Source organism: Zingiber officinale, chromosome 3B (assembly GCF_018446385.1).
Source record: "Zingiber officinale cultivar Zhangliang chromosome 3B, Zo_v1.1, whole genome shotgun sequence".
NCBI lineage: Eukaryota > Viridiplantae > Streptophyta > Magnoliopsida > Zingiberales > Zingiberaceae > Zingiber > Zingiber officinale.
This window is the reverse complement of record NC_055991.1, coordinates 118,631,715-118,659,462: the sequence shown is the minus strand read 5'-3', so window position 1 is coordinate 118,659,462 and position 27,748 is coordinate 118,631,715. Positions and strand designations below refer to the sequence as shown.

Here is a 27,748-nt window from a genome sequence, read left to right as displayed (position 1 = left end):
ACTTCCCGGGCGGACGCGACTTTCTAAGCTTTCCTCAATAGCTAATATCGGGAAAGAATCCTTGACACCTTACCATAACTGGGCGGACACATTTCTACCAAGGCGGCGCAATCTTCTTCCGTACGATTTCCTGTCCATTCGCGCCGTCAGCCGGCGACATTGACTCCCAAAAGGATGTTAAGACATATTTCCCTTCTTAAGTGTCAGCCGCTAATCTGATGACACTTCCCTTGGTCTATCCGACCGGCCAACTCTTTGGCCTTCTACGGTTATATCTATTCCGATCGGCTTGAGTATCCCTTTCCTCAGCCTGCCTTCTTTGAACTCTTTAGGCTGATCGGGTTGTGGGCTCGGCCTCACTGCCACAAACTCCTCCTGCCGCTCGGCCTATGGGGACTTTGGCTCGGCTAGTCTCTTAGCTGACCATCTTTTGACTTTGACGACCATCCAAACGTTGAACCTCCTCGGCCGTGGGCCCTCCTAGGTCATCACCGGATCATATGCTATATTATGTACAAGACCCGATGTATTGTATATGCTCTGAGTGTTACGATCAGATACCAGTCTGATCCAGGAATGGATCATTGGGTGATTGTCAAGATGATCCTTAAGTACTTGAAAAGAACTAAGGATATGTTCTTAGTTTATGGAGATAGTGATATGACCATACGCGAATATACAGATGCTAGTTTCCAGACGGATAAGGATGGCTCCAAGTCCCAGTCTGGATTCATATTCATATTAAATGGATGCGCAATTAGTTGGAAAAGTTCCAAACAAGATATTGTTGCAGATTCTACCTGTGAGGCGAAATACATTGCAGCTTCGGAAGCAACAAAGGAAGTAGTTTGGATCAAGAAGTTCATTACTGAACTTGGAGTGGTTCCATCCATTGTTGAAGCATTACCTGTTTACTGCGACAATACTGGAGCCATTGCACAATCAAAGGAACCGAGGTCTCATCAGCGATCAAAACATGTGATTCGTCGTTATCATCTGATCAAGGAGATCATTAGTAGGAAAGAAATACAACTTGAGAAAATTCCTACTGAAAGGAATCTAACAGATCTTTTGACAAAGACTCTACCACAAAACAAGTTTGAGAGTCACATCTATGCTTACGGTTTAGGATACTGTAGTGATTGACTTTAGGTCAAGTGGGAGTGTTATTTGAGGGATGTCCTAAGGCCTTACGATTTTTTCTATTTATTTGATAAATATATATTTACTATTTGAGTGCATATTATACGTTTGATTGTCTTAAACTCATTTACTGAATGCCCATAATATAATTCATAGTATGAAAGAATTTGTGATTGGATCGCAACTAATGATAATTATAATTATATAGTAACTATAAATTTATAGTTGCTACCTATAACAATACTAAAAGTAAGGACAATTTTGAAAAATAAAATGTATAGTGGTGGAATAAAATGCTCTTTTGATAATAAATGAATGAGGAGTTCATTCCAATAAATAAAATACCCTTCTTATTTCTGTTTATTTTTTTTTTAACTTTCGGGGTTAATTTAAGATGTTAGCATCATTTTTCCTTAATTTTTTTTTAACTAGAAGTAGATATCCAGCTCTTCACATTCCATTGAACATATGAATAAACAGCTGAGTCTCATCAAAATTTAAATTTACAAGTGCTCGTAATGAACTATCCAACAGTCCAACACGTCTGATTTGCAACAGTCATCAAACATACGAAGCCCACTCCTTGCAAGACATAAGAACGTTGGGAAATTAGTGCATTACAATTGTTAACCAGCAAGTCAATCTACTTGACGAACTCCTCCTTGCGGCAGCTCCCATAGGCATCGACATGGCGGAGTCCATGCTCACGCTCCCCATGGAGCACGTCGGCCTGTGCCTCCTCTGCCTTCCTCCGGTCCTCTCTGTTTCCGGCAGCGACGGTGACGATTTCCTTGTCGGCGAACAGAGAGCTGATGCTCTGGCTCAGCCCAAACGAGAACCTCTTCTTCCTGGGCTCATCTTTAAATAATTTAATATTTTTTTTCGAATATTTCCGACAACAAATTATCTAATAAACTTATCTTTAAATACATTGATCAAATATCAATTCAATCTAATTAAATTATATAGTGGGACGGATCAATCCGACAGGTCAAACTTAAATTAATAACCCTAACAAATATCAAAAAGATTTTTTTTTTCCTAAAGAACCCCCATTTTGATTGTCTTTTCAAAAAGGTGTCTCATTCGTCGTAAAATGACATAATTATCCTTTAGTACACTGTTCGCTTCTGACACATGGGTCGCATTGTAGCAGCTACAGTTTCATAGCTGCTACAATTGATTTCGTAATCGCTATAACATGAATGATAGATAAATAAGTTGAATTTGCATTATAACAACTACGAAATCATAGTTTCTATAACATATGTAAGGTTTAGGGAGTGAGGAGATATCGTCACAAGTGGATAATCTTCGAGAACTCATACTTTTGATTCAGATTAAACCATAAGATGCATAATATATCAAATGAAAGTTTGTTCAATGATCTACAACTAACTAAGTGGAGCTTATAATAGTCTGATTTTAAGACTAAAAAATATTGTTTAAAATCTTTTCAAATGCTCCAAATAATTTTAGTTCTTTTAAAAAAACATATTATAGAAGCTACGAAGCTATAACTATTACAACTGCGTGTGACAACTCTATAAAATCGTAGTTACTACAACTACATAATTGTTACAACATGTCATTTCAATTCAAAATTTAGACGGAACATATAAACAAGATAATAATGAGAATAGTATTAAAGATAATTGTATCATTTTACTTGGGATGAGACACTTTTTGATAAAAATTAAAGTAACCCATCATACTTTGTCGACTTGAAAAAAAAGAAAGACAACCTTTTATTTATTTGTTTCTTCCAATATTATTAATATATTGTAGCAAAGTCAACTATAAATAGAAGTTTGTATCATTCAATTTATTTCCCTATAAAGTTTATAGATACTTATCTATGCAAAATATTGGAGCATATGGCTCATCCTAAATAATTTAGTAATATTAACTAATCATATATAGATAGATAAATTATAGAAGTATTTTTTATCTTAGTATAATAGTCCTTTCTATGAAAAAACTTAGACAACCAATGATATTTTATACTCACTAACAATTGATCAAAGATATATTAAAGTAAATAATGTATCAACCGCAACCTCCTAGGAAGCTATATCTATGCAAAATATTAATTAAATTCAATGTTGCAACATAAATAAATTTTTTACTAATTTACTAACTGCTACCATTTTTTTTTTTGTTATTTGAATTGTTTGCCTCTATTAGTTTGATATTTTTCTATAAAAAAGAATTTTAGTTTTCAATTTATTCAATTTGTAACTACTACGCAATATTAAATTATTTTTATTTTTGATATTATGATCTAATTGGAAGACCCTTTGTTTTTCTATATCTATATGTAAGACTTGTTTTAAATTATATTTAAACATTTTTATTTTTATTTTCTTTGCCATTTGAAAATAATAAAAAATTTGAAATATTCTTAATAATCTATTGGTTTTGACAATTTTTCATATATATTATTGAAATTAAAATATAATGGGAAAAAATCACCCACTTTAAAAATAATAAACCTAAAATTTTCTTGGGAAAATATAATGGGAAGAAAAAGAAATTAAATACATTCTGATAGAAGATGAAACTACAAGGGCCTATTTTTGATAAATTACACGATATAAAATTTACAAAATAATCAAACATTCTACGTTAAGTTATTCGACACTTCCCTACAGAGATCGGTAGTAGATAGAAACTAGGTGGTGGTGCATACAAAATCCACCCAGCCCATCGGGTATCGTATCGTTCTGCTGATAGTTTTCAGTGCATCGAAAAGGTTGGCCGAATCTCGGGGAGGATTTCCGTAACCGCAAGTGTCCTTCCAAATGGAGCCACACTAGTCGATCGGCAGACTATTTTCTAAAGTTACACACATCTATCCATATCGCTGATAAACAAAAAATCCCATTGTCATCTAGGAGGGGGTAAATTAGGAGCTCTTGAATCGCTTCTCGGTGGCCATGGTGCCATTCGCGGTGGCTTCACTGTGCCTTTTGATCAAAGGAAATGAGTCATCAGGCTTCGTCTCCGGTCGTCCACTGCTCTCTTCTTTGGAGGCTTCATACCTACAAATGCTCGTCGCAATGGCCACGACCATGGCTTCAGACCTCGGAAGGAACTTCCCTTCTAAAAGGGCATGTTGCCCGTACTGAGATCCCTCTTCGACCGTGCTCTTGAGACTGCTGACTACCTCCTCCTTGTCGTTGACAAAGCTTCCTTTCTTAACCTGTAAGGTTGAGTAATGCGGTAAACCAATCTTTTTGTCGAACTAAAAGAAAATAGTAATCACAATACACGGAGAAGTTACACTATGTGTTTATCGTTATCAAATCATACTTGGCAGTCGAGGTACTTATAATCATCAACAGATCTCCAATACGAATTTATGCGCTCGGTGATTATTATTTCAAACAGAAGAAGAAAAAAGATGCAATTAAAGAGATTTTTTGATAGTTTCATGATTACTTTATCCTTCTTCACCATCTATTTCAGAAGCGCTGCATGATTCAAAAACTAGTTTAGGAGTTAAATCTCAAACTTTAAATGCAACTTTTCGAAGTATTAGGACCAGAAGATATTTTGTTTGCAAGAAAATGGACACATTGTTTAGCAGCAAGGAAATGGAACTAGTCTGAATGATCCTCACCTGGAAATCAATGGGCCATTCCATGGATGCGTACGGAAAGCTACAACCATCACTGAGGTGGAACATCAGCAGCATCTTCAACGGCTTTTTTCTCACCGTCTCCCTGCAGAGACTGAACATATCTTAGGGAAAGCAGAAGACAACATAAAGGGAGTCCTTATGGTTGGACTTGCCCGTTAAATTGACTTGCAAAACAGCACCTTTTCAGACGAAATGGCTGCTTATTTAGGAAGGTGGCTTTTAATTCTGGTCTCTCGGGAAAGGATATCTGCCGGCAAAAAGAGAATAAAAATGAATATTTTAGGAATTATGATTTCTAAGTTAACTAGGCTACCTATTACTTGCAGTAAACAAGTTACCTATCTAAAGAATGCCATAAAACAGCTGATCGTTCGAAGCATATTTCCCAACAACTAATGAGGATTTTGTAAATTTTCAGTCTTCCAATCAGGACCCGCAATTAGAGGGCACGGTCTTCACAAATACCCAATTAGAGAGCTGGAAACTGATACACAACTTAGATTGGCATTGCCGAGATTTGCCTTCCTATCTTATGTTTGCTTTCTTGTGAAGAGACGGTTTCAGTGACCAACCAGAATGAGACGGTTTCAGTTGTTTGTCATTGTTAGTGCAATTGACCTCCAAAGTTTTAATGTCCGACAAATATGTTTAATAGAGCTTGAACAAGAGAACTCCTAGTCGCGGCTAGGCAAGGGTGAGAAGTCAACCGAGTGACTAGTCCTAACTACGGTTAAGCAAGGGAAGTCCTAGTTCCGGCTAGGCAAGGGAAATCTCGATAGATCATGGAAGCCAGGTAAAAAGATTCGAAAGGTCTGGACAACCCGATATCGAATCCCTGATGAGCCGATCCAATGCTGAGTCTTGGTGAGTGAAGCCAGGTGGAGAAAACCCTAGGGGGAGGTAATCTTAGGTCCTGGTGAGTGAAGCTATGTGGAGAAAATCTTAGGGGAAGGTAACCTTAAGTCCTAGTGAGTGAAGTCAGGTGGAGAAAACCCTAGAGCGAGGTAACTCTAGGTTCTGGTGAGTGAAGCCAGATGGAGAAAATTATAGGGGGAGGTAATCTTAAGGTAACGGGAAGTTTTGAAGGAGTGAACCGCCGTCGGCCGAACCAGTGGATCTTGGTAAATTTAAGTTTAGTTTTACCATAGTGTTATGTATTACTATTATTGTTGTTGGCTAATGATAAATCTAAGTTTAATTTTACCATAATGTTATGTATTACTATTATTGTTGTTGGCTAATGTAGTATTACAAGAAAAGACATTAGTGGATCAGGGATCAGACACTTAGTAAAGAAAGTCCAAAGGTCTGGAGGACCATGTTTAGAAGGTAGGTTGAGGTAAACAATTGGAGAAGAGCAACAGTGAGGGCGTGTTCCGGAAAGGAACAAACCCTAGGTTACTAATCCAACTAAAGAAACCGGAAGGTTTTCAAGTTGAGATCAAGACAGTATTACTGCCATTTAATTTACTACTCATGCATAATACTATACTATGCTAACTTTTATTTTGCAGGAACATATTTTGTTTAACTATGTTTTACAGGAACCGGCCTGATCGGTCGACCGAACCAAGATATCGGTCGACCAAACCAAATCGACTTAGACCAGAGAGATCAGATCAGAGCAGAACAAAGCAGAGTTCGATCAAAACTTGATCGGTCGACCGAACCCAGGATCAGTCGACCGAACCGTGATGACATGGCAAAGATCAGATCGAGCCGAAACAAAGAAGGAAGCCAGGTTGATCGGTCGACCGAACTCGAAGATCGGTCAACCGAACGATCACTACATTAATGAATGTTTAATGGCGTATCTTGGCGAATGGGGAAACTACACTATTCGGTCGACCGAACCATTAAAGTTCATAAATGCGCGAAGATCGGATCTCAGCGAAGAAGCAAAGCATAGGGTTTAGTCAACTAATAGGAGGATCGATCGATCGAACGGATCAATCGACCGAAGGGTTTATCAGTCGACTGAACCATGCTTATAAAAAGGGAGCTCGAGGTTTGAGGCAAGGCAATAACGAAGTTTTCGGTTCATCTCTGTGCTAAGTCTCTGTTTGTGCTACTGCTACTCATCATCATGCAAGCTACTGCTCCAACTAAGTGCCGACGATCTTCATCGCTACTCTTTCGGTGTATGTACATTTAGCTTGCACTGTACTTAATCTCATATAAGATAGTAGGTTGTTACTATGCTATACTTCATTTGTACGAATTGCTTCTTTCCGAAGATTTCAGAAAGAAGAGTGATAGTGAATTGTCCAACGGTGCGATCAAGGACTCGGGTCTTGGAGTAGGAGTCGACCTAGGCTCCGAACCAAGTAACCACTTGAGTCTCTTGTTTTATATTCCGCTGCTGCTTTGATATTCGTTTTACGAATCAATACAAGAAACGAAAGAGTTTTAAACGAGCGATATTCATCCCTCCCCCCCCTCTATCATTCCTTTTCGATCCTTCAGTCCCAACCTGTTTATTGTTGGTCGATGCTTCAGAATGAAATATTTAACCCATGTCGATCAACATGAAAAGATATTTCAAAAATATTTGTATCAACCAGTCTACTATTAAAAGACTCCTGATATCTGTCAGCGTGCCTACTTCTACACTAAGGATCTTCCACCCAGTACCTAAGCCTTCGAGGATAACCTACAATAACTTTTTCTAAAGTTTGATTAAGTTCTATTCAGAACAGAAATCTTCAAAGTTCCAAAGTGATAAAAATAGGAAGAGACAGACTTGTGATATTTGAATCACACAAACTTTGATTGATTTATCAATAACAAATAAGTAAACTAGATGATCAATATACAAATAATAGGACTTGAGAGGAATGAGAATCGACTGGATATGACTATGTTTCTACCTCAACTGACTTGAGAAAAGGTAATGGAGCTCTAGGTCCATGTATGCTCATAATCCTCATTGTCCATTTGACGTAAGTGTTCTCTGAAGTATCAAAGAGCAAAAAGTTCAACAATCATTTTATATCGACAGAGTATATATTACTCTGGCCTAGTAGGAACTTTCTTGCGACCAGAGAAAGAATACACTTGAATCTTACTTTTTGGCGAATGAGACAGATCAAGCTGAACAAAGTCGATGCGGATATATGGAGGAATTCGCAGATTAAGAAAGAGCATGACACCTGCAATGACCTGTTATAATTCACACCGTGATTAGCATTATGGTAGAATAAAAAAATCAAAGTATAGTAGAATTTGCGGAGTTAAAGTAGACAGACCCATAAGCCAAGCTACTGTAAGATTGAAGCCAAATGCTGCTAAGTTAACAGAAGAAGTGTACAGTGGAAGAAAATAGAAACTGAATGTGCAAAAATCTATGGAAACATAGAGCAAGTGTAATAATCAAATTGAGTGTGATAGTTCTTTAGGATGGCATTCAGCATTAGTGTTTTAAGACTAGAACAAACAATTACAATTGATCTTGCTCAGCAAAAATGTAACCAATATCATGTTGAGTTCGCTAACATATACGACCCAATAGGGCCAACTATAGCTCAAGCACAAATAAATCTTTTTTTAGGATTTTTGGATGATTTTCAGCATGTTTTTTACGGTAACTGGTAGGGCTACAAATATCTCACCAAAGGAGCATTTTGGTTTGAAGTTGTGGGAGACCAAGAAACTTGTAGAGAAAGGATTTCTTCTGAGGATAGTTTTTTGGTGTCTGAGAAGCGTTAGAGGTAAGGTTTTTCACTTTTCTACATTGATATTGAAAATTGTGTCCAAGGACGATTCACATTTCTAAGGCCGAATTTTTTAAGAATAATCCCTAACTTGAGTTAAAACCATCCTTTATGGGGAGTTAACTGCAAAACAAAAGCAGCACCGAAACATTTTACTTATCATAAGTCAATTTTCAAAAGATACAATGGTAATAAAGCATAGATAATCCCAGTAGGTAATGAGCAAAAGTAGAAAAAAAGAAACCACCTTATCCACAAGTCAATTTTCAAAAAGATACAATGGTAATAAACCATAGATAATCCCAGAAGGTAGTGAGCAAAAGTAGAGAAAAAAGAAACCACCTTATCCACAAGCCCATGAATCACCAGACTAGCCTTTTTATCCTTCGGAGTTGGCTGTCAAAAGTCAGATGCGAAAAAATGAAAGATGAGACTCATCAGTACCCAAAATCGGGATAACAGAAGCAGAAGAATAAGTAATAATTGAACCGAGGAAATTCATCAACTTATTTTATTTCTTACTTTGAATGCATAAGGTTTCCAACTAGAAAACATAATTTAATTGTCGAAACTGATAAAAGGACAAAAATCAGAATTCATTTTGCACAATAATTTCAATTTCAAAATAGAAGTTTACTCTCAATCTCTGCTTCTAGCTACAAATGTGAAGAGATTTATAGGAGATAACTATCTGTAGGCAAGAACTGGAATTAAGTATCTTCAGATATGTTAGATTTTTGTTGTTTATATCACAGCTTAGATTTCTTCGGTAAAGCATTTAGCTCTCAGGTTTAAATCTCAAGTTTTCTTCAAACAAAGTATTAACAGGTTAAGGCATGGATCTTCCACTCAACCACTATCATTCTGCATTACCTTGTACCTCGATATCTCTATCTTTGTATTTTAAAGCAGCGTAAGGCAGATCTTGCAAAGTTTCACCTACAATTTTAATCTCTCAAACTGAAACGAACTTCAGGAGAGATTGTTGCAAGTTGGTAGAACAATCAAAAAATCCATGATCCAGATCATAGTATTGACTTTTGTGGTTCATCCACTTCAGCATAAGATTATTATTGCCTTCCAAGAGCACAAGATTCAAACTGTTCATGTCATAACAAGGTATATTTATGCACATCTTGCGTGTATTTTTATTATTCGTACAGAAATCCAAAAGACTTTTGTTTGTCAAGGTTGAACAGGTGTTCTTTTTTAAAACCAAATCTTAGATGATTGGTAGTGGCACGATGCTCCAAGTTTCATATCACTTCCAGCTAAATCCCTATTGTGTCTCTCAACTAATTTTAAGGAAAAATCAATTAACTTGACATATGTGATAGCAATTATCTGCAATTAATATGAAGTTGTTATAACATCTAAATGGTATTACAAACTAATGTGAATAAGTGTTATAACACCTACACATTAACAACGTTTAATTCTTTGATCGTTGTTAATGAACATACTTTATATTAAAAAAATTCAAAAATTAAGAAAATAAATTTTGAATAAAATAATAAAAATCAATAAATAGATAGTGGGGCACACAAATAATTAATATTAATGTTAAAATGAATGTGTGTTAATAAAAGAAAGTTATTAACATAATGGGTACGTGGTATGGTATTTGAAGAGGTGACGTATATTAACGTTCAAACCAATGTGAATGCCCTACATAAAAAATGTCAACATTTAATTATGCAGAATAAGGATGTTTTTCCTTATCAACGTAGTCATATTTCATGCAGAAATGACAGAATAATAAGCATATATATAAATCAATTATCAATGAAGATACAACGGGATATGTAACTTCATGTACCACTCTAAAATAGTAAATGAAAATTATTTTATTTCTAAGACATAAATGAATTGATTAATTAGCAGAAAATGAAAGATGTAATTTTTTTCAAGAACAGTGTTGAACTGAACCTGCAAAATGTTCTTTTGATATGAAGGAAACAATGACAGGCTATCCAGTTCCCTAACCATTATCATCCATTGCATACTTCCTCCTAAGTGTTTTTTCATCTTTTACTTTTCACAATACACGGATATAAAGGAAAAAATTACATAGATTATAGGTCATTTAACAATACATTATTTTATTAAGTTCTCAATACACTTATATAACTTACACTTCTAAGCTATTAGGTTAGCAATTTTTTAATCATATTATAAACGCACACTTGTGATTCTAACACTATAGACAATGCGAAATTGTTGCATATTACACAGACATTTTCTTCATCATAGTGATACCACATGTATCCTACTTCTCAAATTTTGGCTTGTAGCATTTCAAGGACATTTCTACCATATGATAATAATATCCTTTAGCCTTATATTCATGCTCTGTATTAAACAAAGCACCTCCAAATAATTAGCAAGTGCAGAATTAGTAACCAAATAAGACTTGTTAAAACTTAATTAGACTCTACATATATGTAATGAAGGTTTAATTATGATTTATTGGAAATAAAGTAGTGTTTATTGCTGAACCAAATAGTTTAAAGGTTTGATTTAGTGATTTCAATTTAATTTCAGTTTGGACTTGGAACAAACTCAAATCAGATTTAAAATGGACTTATTGGTTTGGACCAAGGTGAACTGAACCGAATGGATCCAGCTGATTGGGTTAGAATAAAGTGTAGGTTGGTTGAATTGTTAAAATCACCTTTCTCCTAATGCTTCCATCGGATCACATGTCCTTCATCTCACTCTAAGGCAGGCGATGAGGGGCGTCGGTCTTAGCGAAATCACCTTTGCTTCATTCTATCGGATCACATGAGCACCACCTCTCTCTCCCATTAGGTGTAGCCCACCTCAATCTCTCCCTATCCTCTTCCTCACTCTCATGATGTTGCTCAACGGGCAGCTTATTCAACTATGCGTTGTCTGGCTACCACCGCCAGAGGCATCACACAATCATAGTTGTCACCAACTGTAGTTGTTTCCTCTTGTATTGATCAAGCTATCTATCCAGTCACATGGCCTTATTGACACAAAATGATTTCAAATGTTATAGAACACAAGATTAGTTGATGAACATTCTTCTCACCTAAGTGTGCTCAGCTTTTTGAACACCAGAAACAAGCTTTTCAAAAAAGATGAAAAGCTATTAGAGATGCTCGAAGTGCAAGATTTTTAACACCCTTCTCGCTTTCTAAATTCTCCCTTAGCATCAATGGTGCTCCAACTCTCGAGGCCCCTAACTTTCATTCTCTCAAGCTTGCATTTATATAAATCAAGTTAATGGAGCGAATTGATCCAATTCACCCATGTCGTTCAAACATTTAAGTAACAAGAGAAAGAAGAGTGAATCGCCCAGCACCCTAACTGAGAAGATGGAAGCAAAAGAAGAGGCAGCAAAGTGGACGACGGTGAGGTTAAAACTCCATATCCTCCATTGCATTCTGTGTTATGGCCATCTCACCCCACCTATCTACCAGGTTAAGATCTTCTTCCCGAGTTCAATCGTTATCAATAACATCTTACCTTATGTAGTTGATCTTTTGTTGTCTCAGTGTCAAAATGGGCATTAACTTTTTATTGTCTCGGTTTGAAAAAGGATTCGTAATTACATGTTGTAAATGCCAGAAGAGCTCCTCCTCAATGGCAGGATTTAACCGAAACCATACTTTAGAACAGATGCTAGTCTTTATCCATCTCATGTTCTCATTCTACCCACGGATAAAACAAATATGTTCCTTACATTGAGGATTCAATAGCAAACCACAAGGAGGATTGTAGCTATGCACCTTGCCCTTGCTTTGTTAAGGAATGCACGTTCAAAGCACCAAATGGAGGCCTCGTACGACACCACACAACCGAGCACCACTTCATGATTCACAACTTCAACTATGATGTTCCGCTACGAGTCTCCATGGGCTCGACGGAGCCATTGCTAGAATTCAAAGAAAGTAACGATGGCGTCAACTTCGTGCTGCTTAATACTTTCGATAAATGTTCAGACCATAACAGCTTCTTAGTTGTGTTTTGTAGTCAATCTCATCGTTCCAAGAAGTTGTTTAGCAAGCTGGTAATGATGTCGGATGAGGGAATGGAGCTTCAGCTTAAGGTTCTCATCAAACAATGGAAAAGATTTTTTTCCAAACAAGTCTTTCTTATCATTCCGGGTACCTTCTACGGTCAAGATGGAAAACTCGACTCATATGTATGTCGAGCTATAATCCTTTCTGCATTTTGCTCATTGAAGAAGAAGGTAATTTCGCTCACCCAAGCGAGCAGTATTGTCGGCCCCACAGCAAAATACAGACAAGTAAATCATGAGGGTATTTTGTCCTAGTGTAACGATCATTTGCATGGGAAAGTCACGCACCCAACGAGATATTTTGCACCTGCTGGAAATTGACCCTAAGATCTATTTGAGCAAACATCCATACAGCTTATTCAACTACACATTGTCTAACTGTCACTACCAAAGGCATCACACAATCATAGTTGTGTCATCGACCATACTTGCTTCATCTAGTATTGATCAAGTTAGTTGTTACCCAGTCAAATGGTCTTACTGACACAAAATGATTTCAAAAGTTGTAGGTAACAAGATTAGTTGATGAACACCCTTCTTGTCTAAAAGTGTGCTCAGCTTTTTAAACACCAGAAACGAGGTTTTCAAAAAGCTGACATTAGACATACATAAGCATTCAACTTATCAACACCCTTCTCACCTTCTAAGTGCTCCCTTAGCATCTAGGGTGCTCTCTCGAGTCCCTTGATCTTCATTCTCTCTAACTTGCATCTATATAAATCCAGTTAATGGGGTGAACTGATCTGAGCCACTCTTGCTAATCAAACATTTAAGCAACAAGAGAAAGAATAGCGACTCATTCAGTGCCCTAACTGAGAAGATAGAAGCGATAGCAAAGTGGACAACGGTGTGGTTGAAACTCCATATCCTCTATTGAACTCTATGCGACGACCGTCTCACCCCACCTATCTACCAGGTTAGGCCCTCCTTCCCGAGTTCAATCATTATCAACAACCCCTTACATTATGTAGTTGATCTTTTGCTGTCTCGGTATCAAAATGGATATTAACTTTTTGCGGTCTAAGTTTGAAAAATGATTTGTCATTACATGCTGTAAATGTTAGAAGATCTCCTTAGGATTGATCTAAAACAACGTTCTAGAACAGGTGATAGAGTCTTTATCCATCTCCTGTTCTCATTCTACCCACGGATGCAACAAATATGTTCCTTACCTCGAGAATTCAATTGCAAACAACGAGGAGGATTGCAGCGATACGCCTCGCCTTTTCTTCGTTAAGGAATGCACGCTCAAAGCACCAAATGGAGCCCTAGTACTGCACCTCACGGCGAATCACCACTTTAACTATGAAGTCTCGCTACATGTCTCCATGGGCCCAACAGGGTCATTGCTATACTTAAAGCGAGCGACGACAACGTCTGCTTCGTGTTGTTTAATACTTTCGATAAATGTTCAGACCATATTAACTTCTAAGTGGTGTGCTGCAGTCAATCTCGTCCTTCCAAGAAGTTGTTTCAAAAGCTAGTAGCGAGATCGGACGAGGGAATGGAGCTTCGGCTTAAGGCTCCCGTCCAACAATGAAAAGGATTATTTCATGGAACCACAAAAAAGACTTATTTGAAAAATAATCCCTTAAGCCGAAACTCCATTCCCTCGTCCGATCTCGCTAAGCTTTCAAAACAACTTATTGGAAGGACGAGATTGACTGCAGCACACCACTTAGAAGTTAATATGGTCTGAACATTTATCGAAAAGTATTAAACAACACGAAGCAGACGTTGTCGTCACTCGCTTTAAGTATAGCAATGGCCCAGTTGGACCCATGAAGACTCGTAGCGAGACTTTATAGTTAAAGTTGTGAATCGTGAAGTGGTGATTCGTCGTGAGGTGTAGTACTAGGGCTCCATTTGGTGCTTTGAGCGCGCATTCCTTAACGAAGAAAAGGCGAGGCGTATCGCTGCAATCCTCCTCGTTGTTTGCAATTGAATTCTCGAGGTAAGGAACATATTTGTTGCATCCGTGGGTAGAATAAGAACAGGAGATGGATAAAGACTCTATCACCTATTCTAGAACGTTGTTTCAGATCAATCCTGAGAAGATCTTCTAACATTTACAGCATGTAATGACAAATCATTTTTCAAACTTAGACCGCAAAAAGTTAATATCCATTTTGATACTGAGATAGCAAAAGATCAACTACATAATGTAAGGGGTTGATGATAGGTGGGGTGAGACAGTCGTCGCATAGAGTTCAATAGAGGATATGGAGTTTCAACCACACCGTTGTCCACTTGCCGCTTCTTTTCCTTCCATCTTTTCAGTTAGGGCACTGAATGAGTCGTTATTCTTTCTCTTGTTGCTTAAATATTTGACTGGCATGAGTGGAGCAGATCAGTTCACCCCATTAACTGGATTTATATAGATGCAAGTTAGAAAGAATGAAGATCAAGGGACTCAAGAGATGGAGCACCCTAGATGCTAAAGGAGCACTTAGAAGGCAAGAAGGGTGTTGATAAGCTGAATACTTATATCTCTAATGTTAGCTTTTTGAAAACCTCGTTTCTGGTGTTTAAAAAGTTGAGCACACTTTTAAACGAGAAGGGTGTTCATCAACTAATCTTGTTGCCTACAACTTTTGAAATCATTTTGTGTCAGTAAGGTCATTTGGCTAGGTAACAACTAATTTACATAACTTGATCAATACTAGATGAAGCAAGTATGGTCGATGACACAACTATGATTGTGTGATGCCTTTGGTAGTGGCAGTCAGACAACGCGTAGTTGAATAAGTTGTATGGATGTTTGCTCTAATAGATCTTGGGGTCAATTTCCTGTAGGTGCAAAATATCTCGTTGGATGCGTGACTTTCCCATGCAAATGACCTTTGCGCTAGCACAAAATACCCCCATGATTTACATATCTGTATCTTGCTGTGGGGCCGACAATACTGCTCGCTTGGGTGAGCGAAATTACCTTTTTCTCCAATGAGCAAAATGCAGAAAGGATTATACCTCGACATACATATGAGTCGAGTTTTCCATCTTGACCATAGAAGGTACCCGGAATGAAAAGAAAGACTTGTTTGGAAAAAAATCTTTTCCATTGTTTGACGAGAACCTTAAGTCGAAGCTCCATTCCCTCGTCCAACAACGTTACCAGCTTGCTAAACAACTTCTTGGAACGACGAGATTGACTACAAAACACAACTAAGAAGTTTCTATGGTCTGAACATTTATCGAAAGTATTAAGAAGCACGAAGTTGACGCCATCGTCACTTTCTTTGAGTTCTAGCAATGGCTCCGCTAAGTCCATGGAGACTCGTAGCGGAACATCATAGTTGAAGTTGTGAATCATGAAGTGGTGCTCGGTTGTGAGGTGTCGTACAAGGGCTCCATTTGGTGCTTTGAATGTGCATTCCTTGATAAAGCAAGGGCGAGGTGCATAGCTACAATCCTCCTTGTGGTTTGCTATTGAATCCTTGAGGTAAGGAACATATTTGTTGCATCCGTGGGTAGAATGAGAACACGAGATGGATAAAGACTCTATCATCTGTTCTAGAGCATGGTTTCAGTTAAATCCTATCATTGAGGAGGAGCTCCTCTGGCATTTACAACATGTAATTACGAATCCTTTTTCAAACCGAGATAATAAAAAGTTAATGTCCATTTTGACACTGAGACAGCAAAATATCAACTACATAAGGTAAGATATTGATAACAATTGAACTCAAGAAGAAGATCTTAACCTGGTAGATAGGTGGGGTGAGATGGCCATAACACAGAATGCAACGGAGGAGATGGAGTTTTAACCTCACCGTCGTCCACTTTGTTGCCTCTTCTTTTGCTTCCATCTTCTCAGATAGGGCGTTGGGTGAGTCACTCTTCTTTCTCTTGTTACTTAAATGTTTGAACGACATGGGTGAATCGGATCAATTCGCCCCATTAACTCGATTTATATAAATGCAAGCTTGAGAGAATGAAAGTCAGGGGGCTCGAGAATTGGAGCACCGTTGATGCTAGGGGAGAACTTAGAAAGCGAGAAGGGTGTTAAAAATCTTGCACTTCGAGCATCTCTAATGCTAGCTTTTCATCTTTTTGAAAAGTTTGTTTCTGGTGTTCAAAAAGTTGAGCACACTTAGGCGAGAAGAATGTTCATCAACTAATCTTGTGTTCTATAACATTTGAAATCATTTTGTGTTAGTAAGGCCATGTGACTGGGTAAACAACTAACTTAGATAGCTTGATCAATACAAGAGGAAACAACTACAGTTGGTGACACAACTATGATTATGTGATGCCTCTGGCGGTGGTAGCCAGGCAACGCATAGTTGAATAAGCTGCCCGTTGAGCAACATCATGAGAGTGAGGAAGAGGATAGGGAGAGATTGAGGTGAGCAGTGGCATTTGGACAGGAGAGGAAGTCAATGCAATTGTGAGCAGAGTGGGTGGCGGTAACTTGCAGACGAGGAAGAAGGTAGCTCTGATGTTACACCTAATGGGAGAGAGAGGTGGTGCCCATGTGATCCGATAGAATGAAGCAAAGGTGATTTCGCTAAGATCGAGCGCCCCTCATCGCCGACCCTAGAGCGAGATGAAGGGCATGTGATCCGATGGAAGCATTAGGAGAAAGGTGATTTTAACAATTCAACCAACCTATACTTTATTCTAACCCAATCAGCTGGATACATTCGGTTTAGTTCACCTTGGTCCAAACCAATAAGTCCATTTTAAATCTGATTTGAGTTTGTTCCAAGCCCAAACTGAAATTAAATTGAAATCACTAAATCAAACCTTTAAACTATTTGGTTCAGCAATAAACACTACTTTATTCCCAATAAATCATAATTAAACCTTCATAACATACATGTAGAGTCTAATTAAGTTTCGGATTATAACAAGTCTTATTTGGTTACTAATTCTGCACTTGCTAATCATTTGGAGGTGCTTTGTTTAATACAGAGTATGAATATAAGGCTATAGGATATTAATATCATATGGTAGAAATGTCCTTCAAATGCTATAGGACAAAACTTGAGAAGTAGGATACATGTGGTATCACTACGATGAAGAAAATGTTTTGATACAATCATGTCATATGCAATAATTTCGCATTGTCTATAGTGTTAGAATCACAAGTGTGTGTTTATAAAATGATTAAAAAATTGCTAACCTAATAGCTTAGAAGTGTAAGTTATGTAAGTCTATTGAGAACTTAACAAAATAATGTATTGTTAAATGACGTATAATCTATGTAATTTTTTCCTTTATATCCATGTATTGTGAAAAGTAAAAGGTGAAAAAAGAAAAAACACTTAGGAGGAAGTATGCAATGGATGATAATGGTTAGGGAACTGTATAGCCTGTCATTGTTTCCTTCATATCAAAAGAACATTTTGCAGGTTCAGTTCAACAATATTCTTGAAAAAATTACATCTTTCATTTTCTGTTAATTAATCAATTCATTGATGTCTTAGAAATAAAATAGTTTCTATTTATTATCTTAGAGTGGTATGAAGTTACATATCCCGTTCTATCTTCATTGATAATTGATTTATATATATGCTTATTAGTCTGTCATTTCTGCATGAAATATGATTAAGTTGACAAGGAAAAACATCCTTATTCTGCATTAATGTCGTTTTTATGCAAAGCATCCGCATTGGTTTGACCGTTAATATACGTCACCTCTTCAAATAGCATACCACGTACCCATTATATTAATACTTTCTTTTCTTAACACACACTCACATTCATTTTAACATTAATATTAATTATTTGTGTGTCCCACTATCTATTTATTGTTTTTTATTATTTTATTCAAAATTTATTTTCTTAATTTTTGAATTTTTTTTATATAAAATGTGTTCATTAACAACAATCAAAGAATTCAACATTGTTAATGTGTAGCTTTTATGACACTTATCCACATTAGTTTATAACATCATTTAGATGTTATAACACTCAAATATTAACACCAATGTGGATAGAGCAAAATGAGAATATATATCCCACCATGACTAGATACTTTGATACCTGAAGATTTACAATCACAATCTTTCCATTGTTTCGGATGCATTTCAAAGGTAAGTTGCAAGCGGGCATTATCTGCAAACTACGTGGAACAACATAGCAATCAGAAAGCTTAACTACAACATTATTGAACAAAAAAAAGTACACAATCTTTAGAAATTAGTAGTGTAATTCAAAACATAAAACTCTGAAGCTCTCCCTATATGTATGGAAATTCTTTCTTTCTTCATTAACATTGTAAAGAATAAGCAAAAAAACAAACAAACATTTTTTGAAGTTAGGAAAACACGATATTAGCAAGTGTCGCAGCATAAGTACTTTTTATCATAATTTATGATCTTCCAGATGCCCGCAGAGCAAAAGATTACCTAGTCCCTAAACACAATACAAGGTCAGCAGTTTTGCAGTGATTCTCAGCAGCATTCACCTCTTTAGGGGGCAAAGCATCCTGCAGGTTGTGAAAGGCGTGAAAACAAACTTCTCATGAAAAAGATACCAGAAACATTAGCATTTGAACGATAATGAAACAGACAAGCAATCATATGGGATACATGAATTGTTCTTCTTACATATTAAATGAGGATACATCAGCACATTACTGGAACAAATGAGCAAGTCCATGTGTCATTTTTATTTAAAAAGAATGGCTATACAAATTGTTTGAGGATGTTGGTTGCTATAACGTACTTTTTTTTAAGAAGCAGCATAAAAAAGCTATAAGATAGATGTCCGTACATATATCAAAGTATATCTGTGAGCAATGAAGAAATAAACTACAGAAATTGCACATTCAAGAAGTACTAGCTCTAATATAGCATGCACTTGCAAGAAGTAGAAATTTTAGCAATATTCAAACAACCAGACAATGTAACAGCTTATCACCTCCCAATCAAGAACACTATCCCTAAGCTTTGCACCACAGTTTGTATCAGAACAACGCCTTGATGTCTCTTTCATCCCAATGGTTTCAACTTCAAAATCCCGTACATACCTAGAAGGGTTTACAAACTATATTGAATGAGAAAATTATACATTTTTACAAAAGACGAGCAAGATATTGTAAATCTTAGTGGAAAACACTGTGTTCATACTGGTTAAAAAAGTGACAAAATCAGGAGCAAAGAAATAGCTTATAAAAGAAATAAGGATGGTGGTGAAAGCATACTCAGTTTCACAAGAAGGGCAAACTTCCCGAAAGGAATTTCCATGCAATTCAGCTAACTTTTTTCTAGGTATTCCTGATCGCAGATGAAGACTATCTACATTCTAGCAAAAAAGTTACAACATGGTGTGTTAATATTAGAAGTCGCAATCAAAAGCATGCACTTGAAACATAGGAAAAACTGCAATACCCTGAATTGAAGAACAATAAATGATCATAGAGAAACCTAGGAAAATAGCCAAGATGGTGTTATTCATGAGAGGCTTAACCAGAGAATCAATTTCCAACTCATTTAATTGCCTTATTCATGGGTAAGGTGGGCAAAATGGAGACCCTGCAATATGCAACAGCCCTTTCAACAGCCTGCTTTAATCACGAGTAGGTTTCATTCTAGAGGACCTTCTTAATCTCAGTGACATTGGATATGGTATGTGAACATAATACCTCAAAAAACAAAACAAGAAAAGAACTTCCTGGCATAGACTTAAAACAGTCTCAGCATTGATGAGTGCCACTTTGGGCCAAAATTGTATTTATTTTATGCTGTTATATATGTAAGTCTAAATGAATACTTAGATGCAAATTGTAAATAGTTAAAGGATCTTATAACTAAATATCCTATACAGAGAGGAATTTAGGGCTTGCCAATGTAATAAAAAGTAACTCATCTATTGGCTGTACAAGGTATTACCAATGTCTTGGAACCATACAGATAGCTAGTTTAACCAATTTAACTGGTGTAATGGATCCGAAGGCATTGCAGAAGTCTAACACCATAAATAGCATAACCATAGAGAATTTTTTATCTTCTGATTTTTCTATTTTTCTGTTTAGTCGTGTCTATGCTAGAAATTTAGGAGCCATCATATATTTAAGTTGTTGGTGTCAGTGAGCATTAGCATTTTGCTTGTCAGTCTTATATGAACTTAGTGATTGCAAATGACATTAGTAGGAAATGGCTCAGATGATGATGGAAGAAATGACAACCACATGTACAATTCATATGAAGAATAGAAATATATTGATTTATCTCTTTCCTCATAACTCACGCTTTTGGAATAGGTGGTAATATTATCCCATTAGTTTATCTCCAATCAAGTCAAGTATACTCATCCACACATAAAGGGAGAGTATTAAGAATATAAATATATAGATTGGCCTCTTGTTTAATAATTCAGGCTTTTGGGACAAGTGGTTATTCAGTCAACTACAATAGTACACAAAAAAACAAAACGATTAGTCAATTAAATAACTCTTGTTTATTTGAAATGAACATCCATACTTCCAGATGAGAAAGCTCCAATCTCTCCTATTGTCAATTTTTATTTTTGTTGCATGTGATTTTCAGAATGTAAAATCAATTCCCTCACATACAAAACAATAATGATTTTTGTTCGAGATATCAAGGTATGAACAAGAAGATTCCAATTACCTGGCTGATAACAAACTTAAGGATACCAACCCTCTCCAATTCAACTAAAGCCATATGAGTCAAACTTGGCATTGCACGATCAAAAGGAAGTGATGCTTCAGGCAACCCCTTGCCTGCACGCTGGACATGAGATGAAAGAATTAGTTAATTATACATAGCAGTTGCTAATGGAATTGTGGTAGCAAATGCATCTGCATAGATTGCACTGATCAAAAGAATTGAAGCGTGCTAAGAATGAGTCCACAAAGTTCAGTACTAGCTAGTATAATCAGCTTCCAGTGTCTGACAATAACTGGAAATTTCATCATTCACCCCTCTAACAAGAGAGACCTCTTATGTTACTTTATCCATAAGAAAATCTTTGTAATTGGATCAGAAAAATGACTCTGGATCTGTGGAAAAGCCACATGAACACAGTGAAAAATGTGATGTCACTATAAACTAGAGGTAACAGAATGACCCATTAAGTTGAAAACAAAGAAGTACCAAAAGGGAAAAAGGAATACTTCAGCTTGAACCACTATATTATAGACGAAAAAACAAGTTATTGTACAAATAAAGCAAATGTGGATGCACGACGTTTTGAATACACAGCCTATTTAGCCAGCAACTCATTATACTCCTAGCATTACTGAAATTGATAGATTATCCAAAAAACATAACCCTTACAGAATTGGTTAAATATGGCATTCTAGTAAAATTAACTAGATTCATGCTCTATGAAAATAATTATTGTAACAAGAATGCACACAAGGATTTAAGTCCCGTTCTATGCTAGTCGGTATGGGTGAAACATCTCTTTCCACCCGTTGAGTGGCACGTGGTACATGCTCGATCAAGACTTGGACCAGAAACCGCTCATCATTGTTTCCCTTCTGTCAAAGTGGCATCTTGAATCCTTCAGCCTGTGACAGTTAAGCTTCATCAAGCTATTTGAGATGACAAAATAGCTTGAGGCTTTTTTGGTCCAAGATGATGAAGTCGTTCAAAACTTCCATTGTTTGAGAGAAAGCTGAGGTTTCCATTATTCGAGGCAATGCGACTAGAGGTTTCCACTGTTATAACGACATCCACAAATGCACAGGCCTTTGATGACATTGTCGCGAGCTTTGCGCCAACTGCACAATAAGGTTAGGGCTTTCTTTTTCCTCCTCTTATCCAATTCCTTTTGAGGTGTCTTCAGCACCGTGTGTTGGCATTGTGAGCATGGTACCAACACATCTCTTTTTGACCGGAAACCGAAACCCCGGTTGGAAACAAGATTTCAAACCTTGATACACAATAAGAATTTTTCAAATTCCAAATGTGTTTGTATCAGAAAGTGAATGAAATGCACAATGTTCTGTTTCTATGCACAGGCTCCTCTATTGACAGTAAGACCTTTCACTTCTTCATGATGTAAAAATGGGGGCAAAATGAAAAGAAATAAGGAACAGTGCTTTTTAGAGATATAATTGAATGAGACAAGCTCAGTTCTGATTTCAAACTCATCTGCAGCCAAAATTCTCTATTGATTAACAAAAAAAACTTCTAGTAAACCACTAGGAATTATTCAAATAACATAAATAAGTCGTAAAAGAGAAAGAGAAGGTGCTAGTCAGCGAATGTACATTGGTATAATTGAGATGACATTACCTGAAGAGTCCAAACGCCCTTAGGTCCTCGAAAATCAGGAATGCCACTTGAAGTAGAAATCCCAGCTCCTGTGAATGCCACTAAATGTTTGCTCTGCCATAATAGATGTTCTGTTTAAGAAAAAGATGAGACTCAAAAATCTTAAAGATTTGAGTTACACCCTCATTTTCTTACCTCTTTTACCATCAAGGCAAGCTCTTCAATCTACAGGAAACCAAAATAATTTAAAAACATTTTGCCATAAAATAAATGTAAAAAAGAAACAATTATAATCTCAATGCAATAATGTGTAGCATTAATAGATGATAAGCTAAGAAAAACAAGTAGAGACGACGTGAAAAATAGGTGTAAAAGCTATAAAGTGATGCAGTTGATTACTTACAAAGAGGGAGCAATTGTAAAGGAATCAAAAAGTTTAAAATAAAATTAATGAAACAAGTGGCTCGGAATCTCTTTTATATGGACAACAATATGCGGTCTCTGAACGATTAATAACAATAGTTTGATGAATCTATACATAACATTTGTCTTTCTTTGGCATTGGCTGACAACCTAACCTAGCGTAACTCTCCTCCTTTATCCGGGCTTGGGATCAGCCATGGCGGAGTTAATTGTCATAGGTAGTGTTTGGACTAGGAACCATTGGACTGATTTATTTTAAATTGATCTACTATTGTTTGCATCTAGAGCAAATATAATTAAAAAAACTATGATCAATTTGAATAGTGATAGTCTTTCAAAAAGCTCAATAGAGAGCTGAATTTGTGTAACTGATGTCAAATAATTGGAATGGATACTGCTTGATGATGATGGCAAGAGAATGAACAAAAAACAAAAGAAGCATCCGTAATGGGTCTTATTTTGCTTCTCAAAGCAGCACATTACAGCACATTCACATTTTTCTCTCTCTCTCTTTTTCCTATTGCTAAAATTACAATAATGGATAAATCAACACGAGCAGCAATTTAGGAGACAAAAAGGAGGACAGGGAAAGCAAGAATACCTTTTGATGGAGGATGTCGGAAGGGTCGAAGATCTCCGACATGCCCACAGTGCCGATGTCCTCCCGGTAGGAGAGCTTCTCGGCGTAGCCTAAAGACATGACTTCAACCTTCTCCTCCGCTGCTTCTACTGTTTTCTTCTTCCTTCACCTCGTACAAAACCCAATCTAGAACCCTTGTCCCTCCCTCTTCTTCTACCCTAAGAACTGAATAAACATTTTAAAAAAACTGATCAAAAAACGTTTTTGCCCTCCTCTACCTTCTTCTCCCCTAAGAACTACGAAGATGGCAAAAGAAGATAGTAAAATAAATGATCGAAAAAACAGGAAGGCACTCTCGCTATTTTCCGAAGAGAAATACGAAGCTGGCAAAAGAAGAAACAGAACATCGAAGTCCGTAAAAGTTGCGAGAACGGAGAATTTACACTGTAGATACTTGACGTCTGCTTAAGAGACAGGCTCTCAAGTGGGTCCAGAATGATAGCCAATTGAAATTCTGGTAAGAAATTGGGTTGAGCATTAAACCCAAAAAAGGGGTAATGAGAAAATAAGAAATTTTGGGGGTGAAATCTATAAAGGTGTAATATCTATGAGCCCCTCGCAAATTTATCAAAAGATTCGATTCGAGACATCTTTGTAATTTTGATGCAAATCCAACCAGCAACCCGGATCTCCGCCGCCGGCACCGCCGCTAAGGCCCTCCACGGTCGCCTACTCCGAACCCACCTCCTCCCCCACGCCGCCGTTCACCCCAAACTCCTCCTCCTCCTCCGCCACCCCGCCGACGCTTCCCGCTGGAACTCTCTCCTTGCCGCCTTCGCCCGCCACGGCTTTCGCTCCTCGGCGCTACTCTCCTTCGCAATCCTCAACAGCTTGGGCCTTCCCTCCGATTCCTACTCCCTCTGCTCCGCCCTCACCGTCGCCTCCCCGGACCTCGCTCGTCAGATCCACGCCCGCGGGCTCACCTCCGGCTGTCTCTCCAGCGTCTTCGTCTGCGGCGCTCTGATCGATTGCTACGCCCGATCGCTCGCCGTGGAGGATGCCTCCCAGGTGTTCGACGAAATGCCTCACAGAAACACGGTCTGCGCCAATTCCCTCCTCGGCGGATACGTCGAGAGCCGGCGCTGGACGGAGGGCTTCCGCCTCTTCCGCAGAATGCGCGAGCTCTCACTGGAGCCCGACGGCTTCACCGTGTCCGCCGTTTTGCAGATTTGCTCCGAGGCGCCGGCCACCCCATTGGGCTTGCAAACGCACGCATACCTTCTCCGCAGGAGTGCCTTCACCGAGAACGCTGTCCTCATTTGCTCCTTGGTGGAAATGTATGCACGGTGCGGCCTTGTAGCCAAGGCTCACTCGGTGTTCGATATGGCTGCACATGTAACACGCAAGGACGTCGTGCTATGGACTTCGATGCTCAATGTTTACGGCCGGAATGGGAAGTTTGCTGAGGTTGTAGAAACATACGAGAAAATGCTACTTGAAGGGATCGAACCCGATAAGATTGCTTTGTTGGCTGTTCTTTCAGCTTGTAGTCACTCGGGTAATGTGATCAAGGGTCTCAACTTTTTCAATTCGATCTTGCGTGTGCACGGTATGGTTCCTGGAGCTGAGCATTATGGATGTGTGATTGATATGCTTTGCAAAGCAGGGAATTTGGAGATGGCATGGAAGTTTGCCAATGAGATGATGATGATGGAAAATAAATCTGGTGGTGGTAATTTGAATGTCAGTGTTTGGGGTGCTTTGCTTAGTGCTTGCAGAAACTCCGGGAACGTCGAGATAGGGAAGATTGCTGCTAAGATGGCTCTGGAATTCGATCCTTACAATTCAGGGATTCATGTGGAGTGGTCTAACTTGTATGCCTCTGCTGGCTTGTGGAATGAGATTGGTGAAGTAAGAGAATTAATGAAAGTGAAGGGATTGAAGAAAGATGTGGGGCACAGTCAGGTTGATTCCTTCAGCCTACGAAATGGTTACGATTCAGTTTGAATGTGTTTGGATGCCTGTTCGGTCAAAAGATAAAGTTTTCGAGTATTTACTTGAAACAATGCTGGCTTTTGGAATGAAGTTGTTGAAGTAAGAAAGTTAATGGATGTGAAAGGATTGAAAGAAGATGTGGGAGAATACAATCAGCTTAATTCCTTGGTCGACATGATCAGACTCTGGTTCGAATGTATGCAAAGGTCGTGAATGTGTTTGGAGTTTGAGTATCTCTTAAAAGTTAGATATCCTTCATAAGGTCAGTCTCGTATTGATATTGTGGATACACATATTCTTGTCATCCCTTCTACATCATCCAAATTGTGGTTTGATTGAAGAACCAAGAGACGAGGAATCTGATAAAGACAAAGATATCCTAACTGATAGACTAAATAGCTGGACGGAGTACAAGAATTTAGCTCATCACTTAAGTAACATCAGGGAGGAAATGTTTGTTTACACTTGGAATTTAGCACACACGGCAATGGACTTTGTGAGAGAAACAATAGCAGCAAGGAGAAAACTTGATTCGGAAGCTCGAATATGTACTAAACATTACAATTCAACACCGAACTAGATACGGAGACTCCCTGGAGCTTAGTTTCGCAGTGGTATGTTCTAATCGCCTTTCCCAGTCATATGTATTGTCAAATACAAGTTCTTTCTTTTTCATTGAATAAGTTTGATATGAAATTTGTGCCTATATATAAATTTTGTTAGTGAATCTAATCATTCTTTAAATGTTGAATTCATGGTTGACGTGAGAAATATGAATGAGACAAATACAACAAAGTTATATCATTCTAGTTTACAGTTCTGTCTTGCACTACAACATTCTCATAATTGTGATAGCAGCCGTCTATATCAATTCCATTGTAATATTGCATCTTTTTTTCGGTAAGGCCGATCAACAAGACTAGTTTGATGGTGAAGTATAGACGTTTGATATAGATGCTATAGCTGTTCAAAGTGATCAGTGTGTTCTTAGTACTAGTTGTTGATATTTAGGGAGTGAAGATTGAGTTAGCGTAATTGATCGATAACTAAGGCCTTGATTATGTTGGACGCGATAAGGGGGAGGAAGAGTATGGAAAGGAAAGAAAAGGAGAGGAGAGAAAGGAAAGAGGTAGGAAGGAGAAAGGGCCAAGTTGCTTGTATCTTCTTTTTCAGACCACGGCATCGGCTACTCCCTCGCGAGCAAACCAAGAGCGGTGGTTGGGTTCAATTGCCCGCGAGGTCTTTGATTGTTAACTCTAATCCGAACTCTACTTCTTCTGACTCAAAAGTTCAAAATTCACAACTTCAATTTGAACCTGAATTAGTGTGCAGCCAATTGGTGATCTTGCTATGAAACATTGCATATTTGGCCGAACAATTGATTCGGTTTGTTTGATTATACTAGTGCAACATACTTAGTTTTCTCACCCTACTCGATTTGTTTGACCTTTAGATTTGCTCGGTTTTGTCGATTCCTAATCAGCTCAGTCTTTCTAAGCCTTTGATTTTGTTCACTCGTCCGAACTCTCAATCGGTCGGGTCAGCGAAACTTACCTAGCTCGCTCGATTCATTCAGCTTCAACAATCACACTTAAACAATCGTAATCCATCGGTTCATCTTCTTCTCCCTAATTAGCGACCAATTAACATCGTCATAATTCACATCGACGACTTGGTTTTGTTTACCTTTTTAAAAAATGTAAAAGAAGACAATTTGATTCCTTTGAACTTTGAAATCTTGGAAAAGTCAAGTTCATTAGAAAGAGGAGAGAGTCATTAATTGGCGATCAGGAAAAAGAGTACCAATTAGTATTGATCATTAATCCCAGCCGCCGTATGACCAAGACCACGGGGACCAAATCTTATTGGAATTATTAATGCATGTCGTGTTTTGTTAATGTTGTCATTAAAATAATGAAATTAGATTTATTTTAATTTATTTTTAAATTGAATTTATTGGATGCTTTGAAACTTCTTACTTCTCTCGTGAGACATTATATT

The 27,748-nt window shown here is 37.6% G+C and overlaps 2 protein-coding genes across 3 annotated transcripts; one reads left to right on the top strand and one right to left on the bottom strand.

The window, feature by feature from the left end:
* Positions 1–3,663: 3,663 nt before the first annotated feature.
* LOC121967417 (NAD-dependent protein deacetylase SRT1-like) lies at positions 3,664–24,173 on the bottom strand. Of its 2 annotated transcripts, none has more exons than XM_042517619.1 (14): positions 23,774–24,173; positions 22,945–22,974; positions 22,771–22,863; positions 21,136–21,255; positions 19,707–19,807; positions 19,424–19,532; positions 18,910–18,989; positions 18,524–18,623; positions 8,845–8,898; positions 7,858–7,951; positions 7,660–7,742; positions 4,969–5,036; positions 4,769–4,871; positions 3,664–4,348 (listed from the first exon to the last, which is right to left on the bottom strand). In XM_042517619.1, the coding sequence occupies exons 1-14, from the start codon at positions 23,870–23,872 to the stop codon at positions 4,052–4,054; spliced, it is 1,431 nt and encodes a 476-aa protein (XP_042373553.1). In that variant the 5' UTR covers positions 23,873–24,173; the 3' UTR covers positions 3,664–4,051. The 2 variants fall into 2 exon arrangements, with proteins under 2 accessions (XP_042373553.1, XP_042373555.1); XM_042517621.1 differs by having other exon boundaries at positions 18,545–18,623.
* A 223-nt stretch (positions 24,174–24,396) lies between these two features.
* LOC121967416 (putative pentatricopeptide repeat-containing protein At3g15130) lies at positions 24,397–26,524 on the top strand. Its single transcript, XM_042517618.1, has one exon. The coding sequence runs from the start codon at positions 24,416–24,418 to the stop codon at positions 25,757–25,759; it is 1,344 nt and encodes a 447-aa protein (XP_042373552.1). The 5' UTR covers positions 24,397–24,415; the 3' UTR covers positions 25,760–26,524.
* The last annotated feature ends 1,224 nt before the right edge of the window (positions 26,525–27,748 follow it).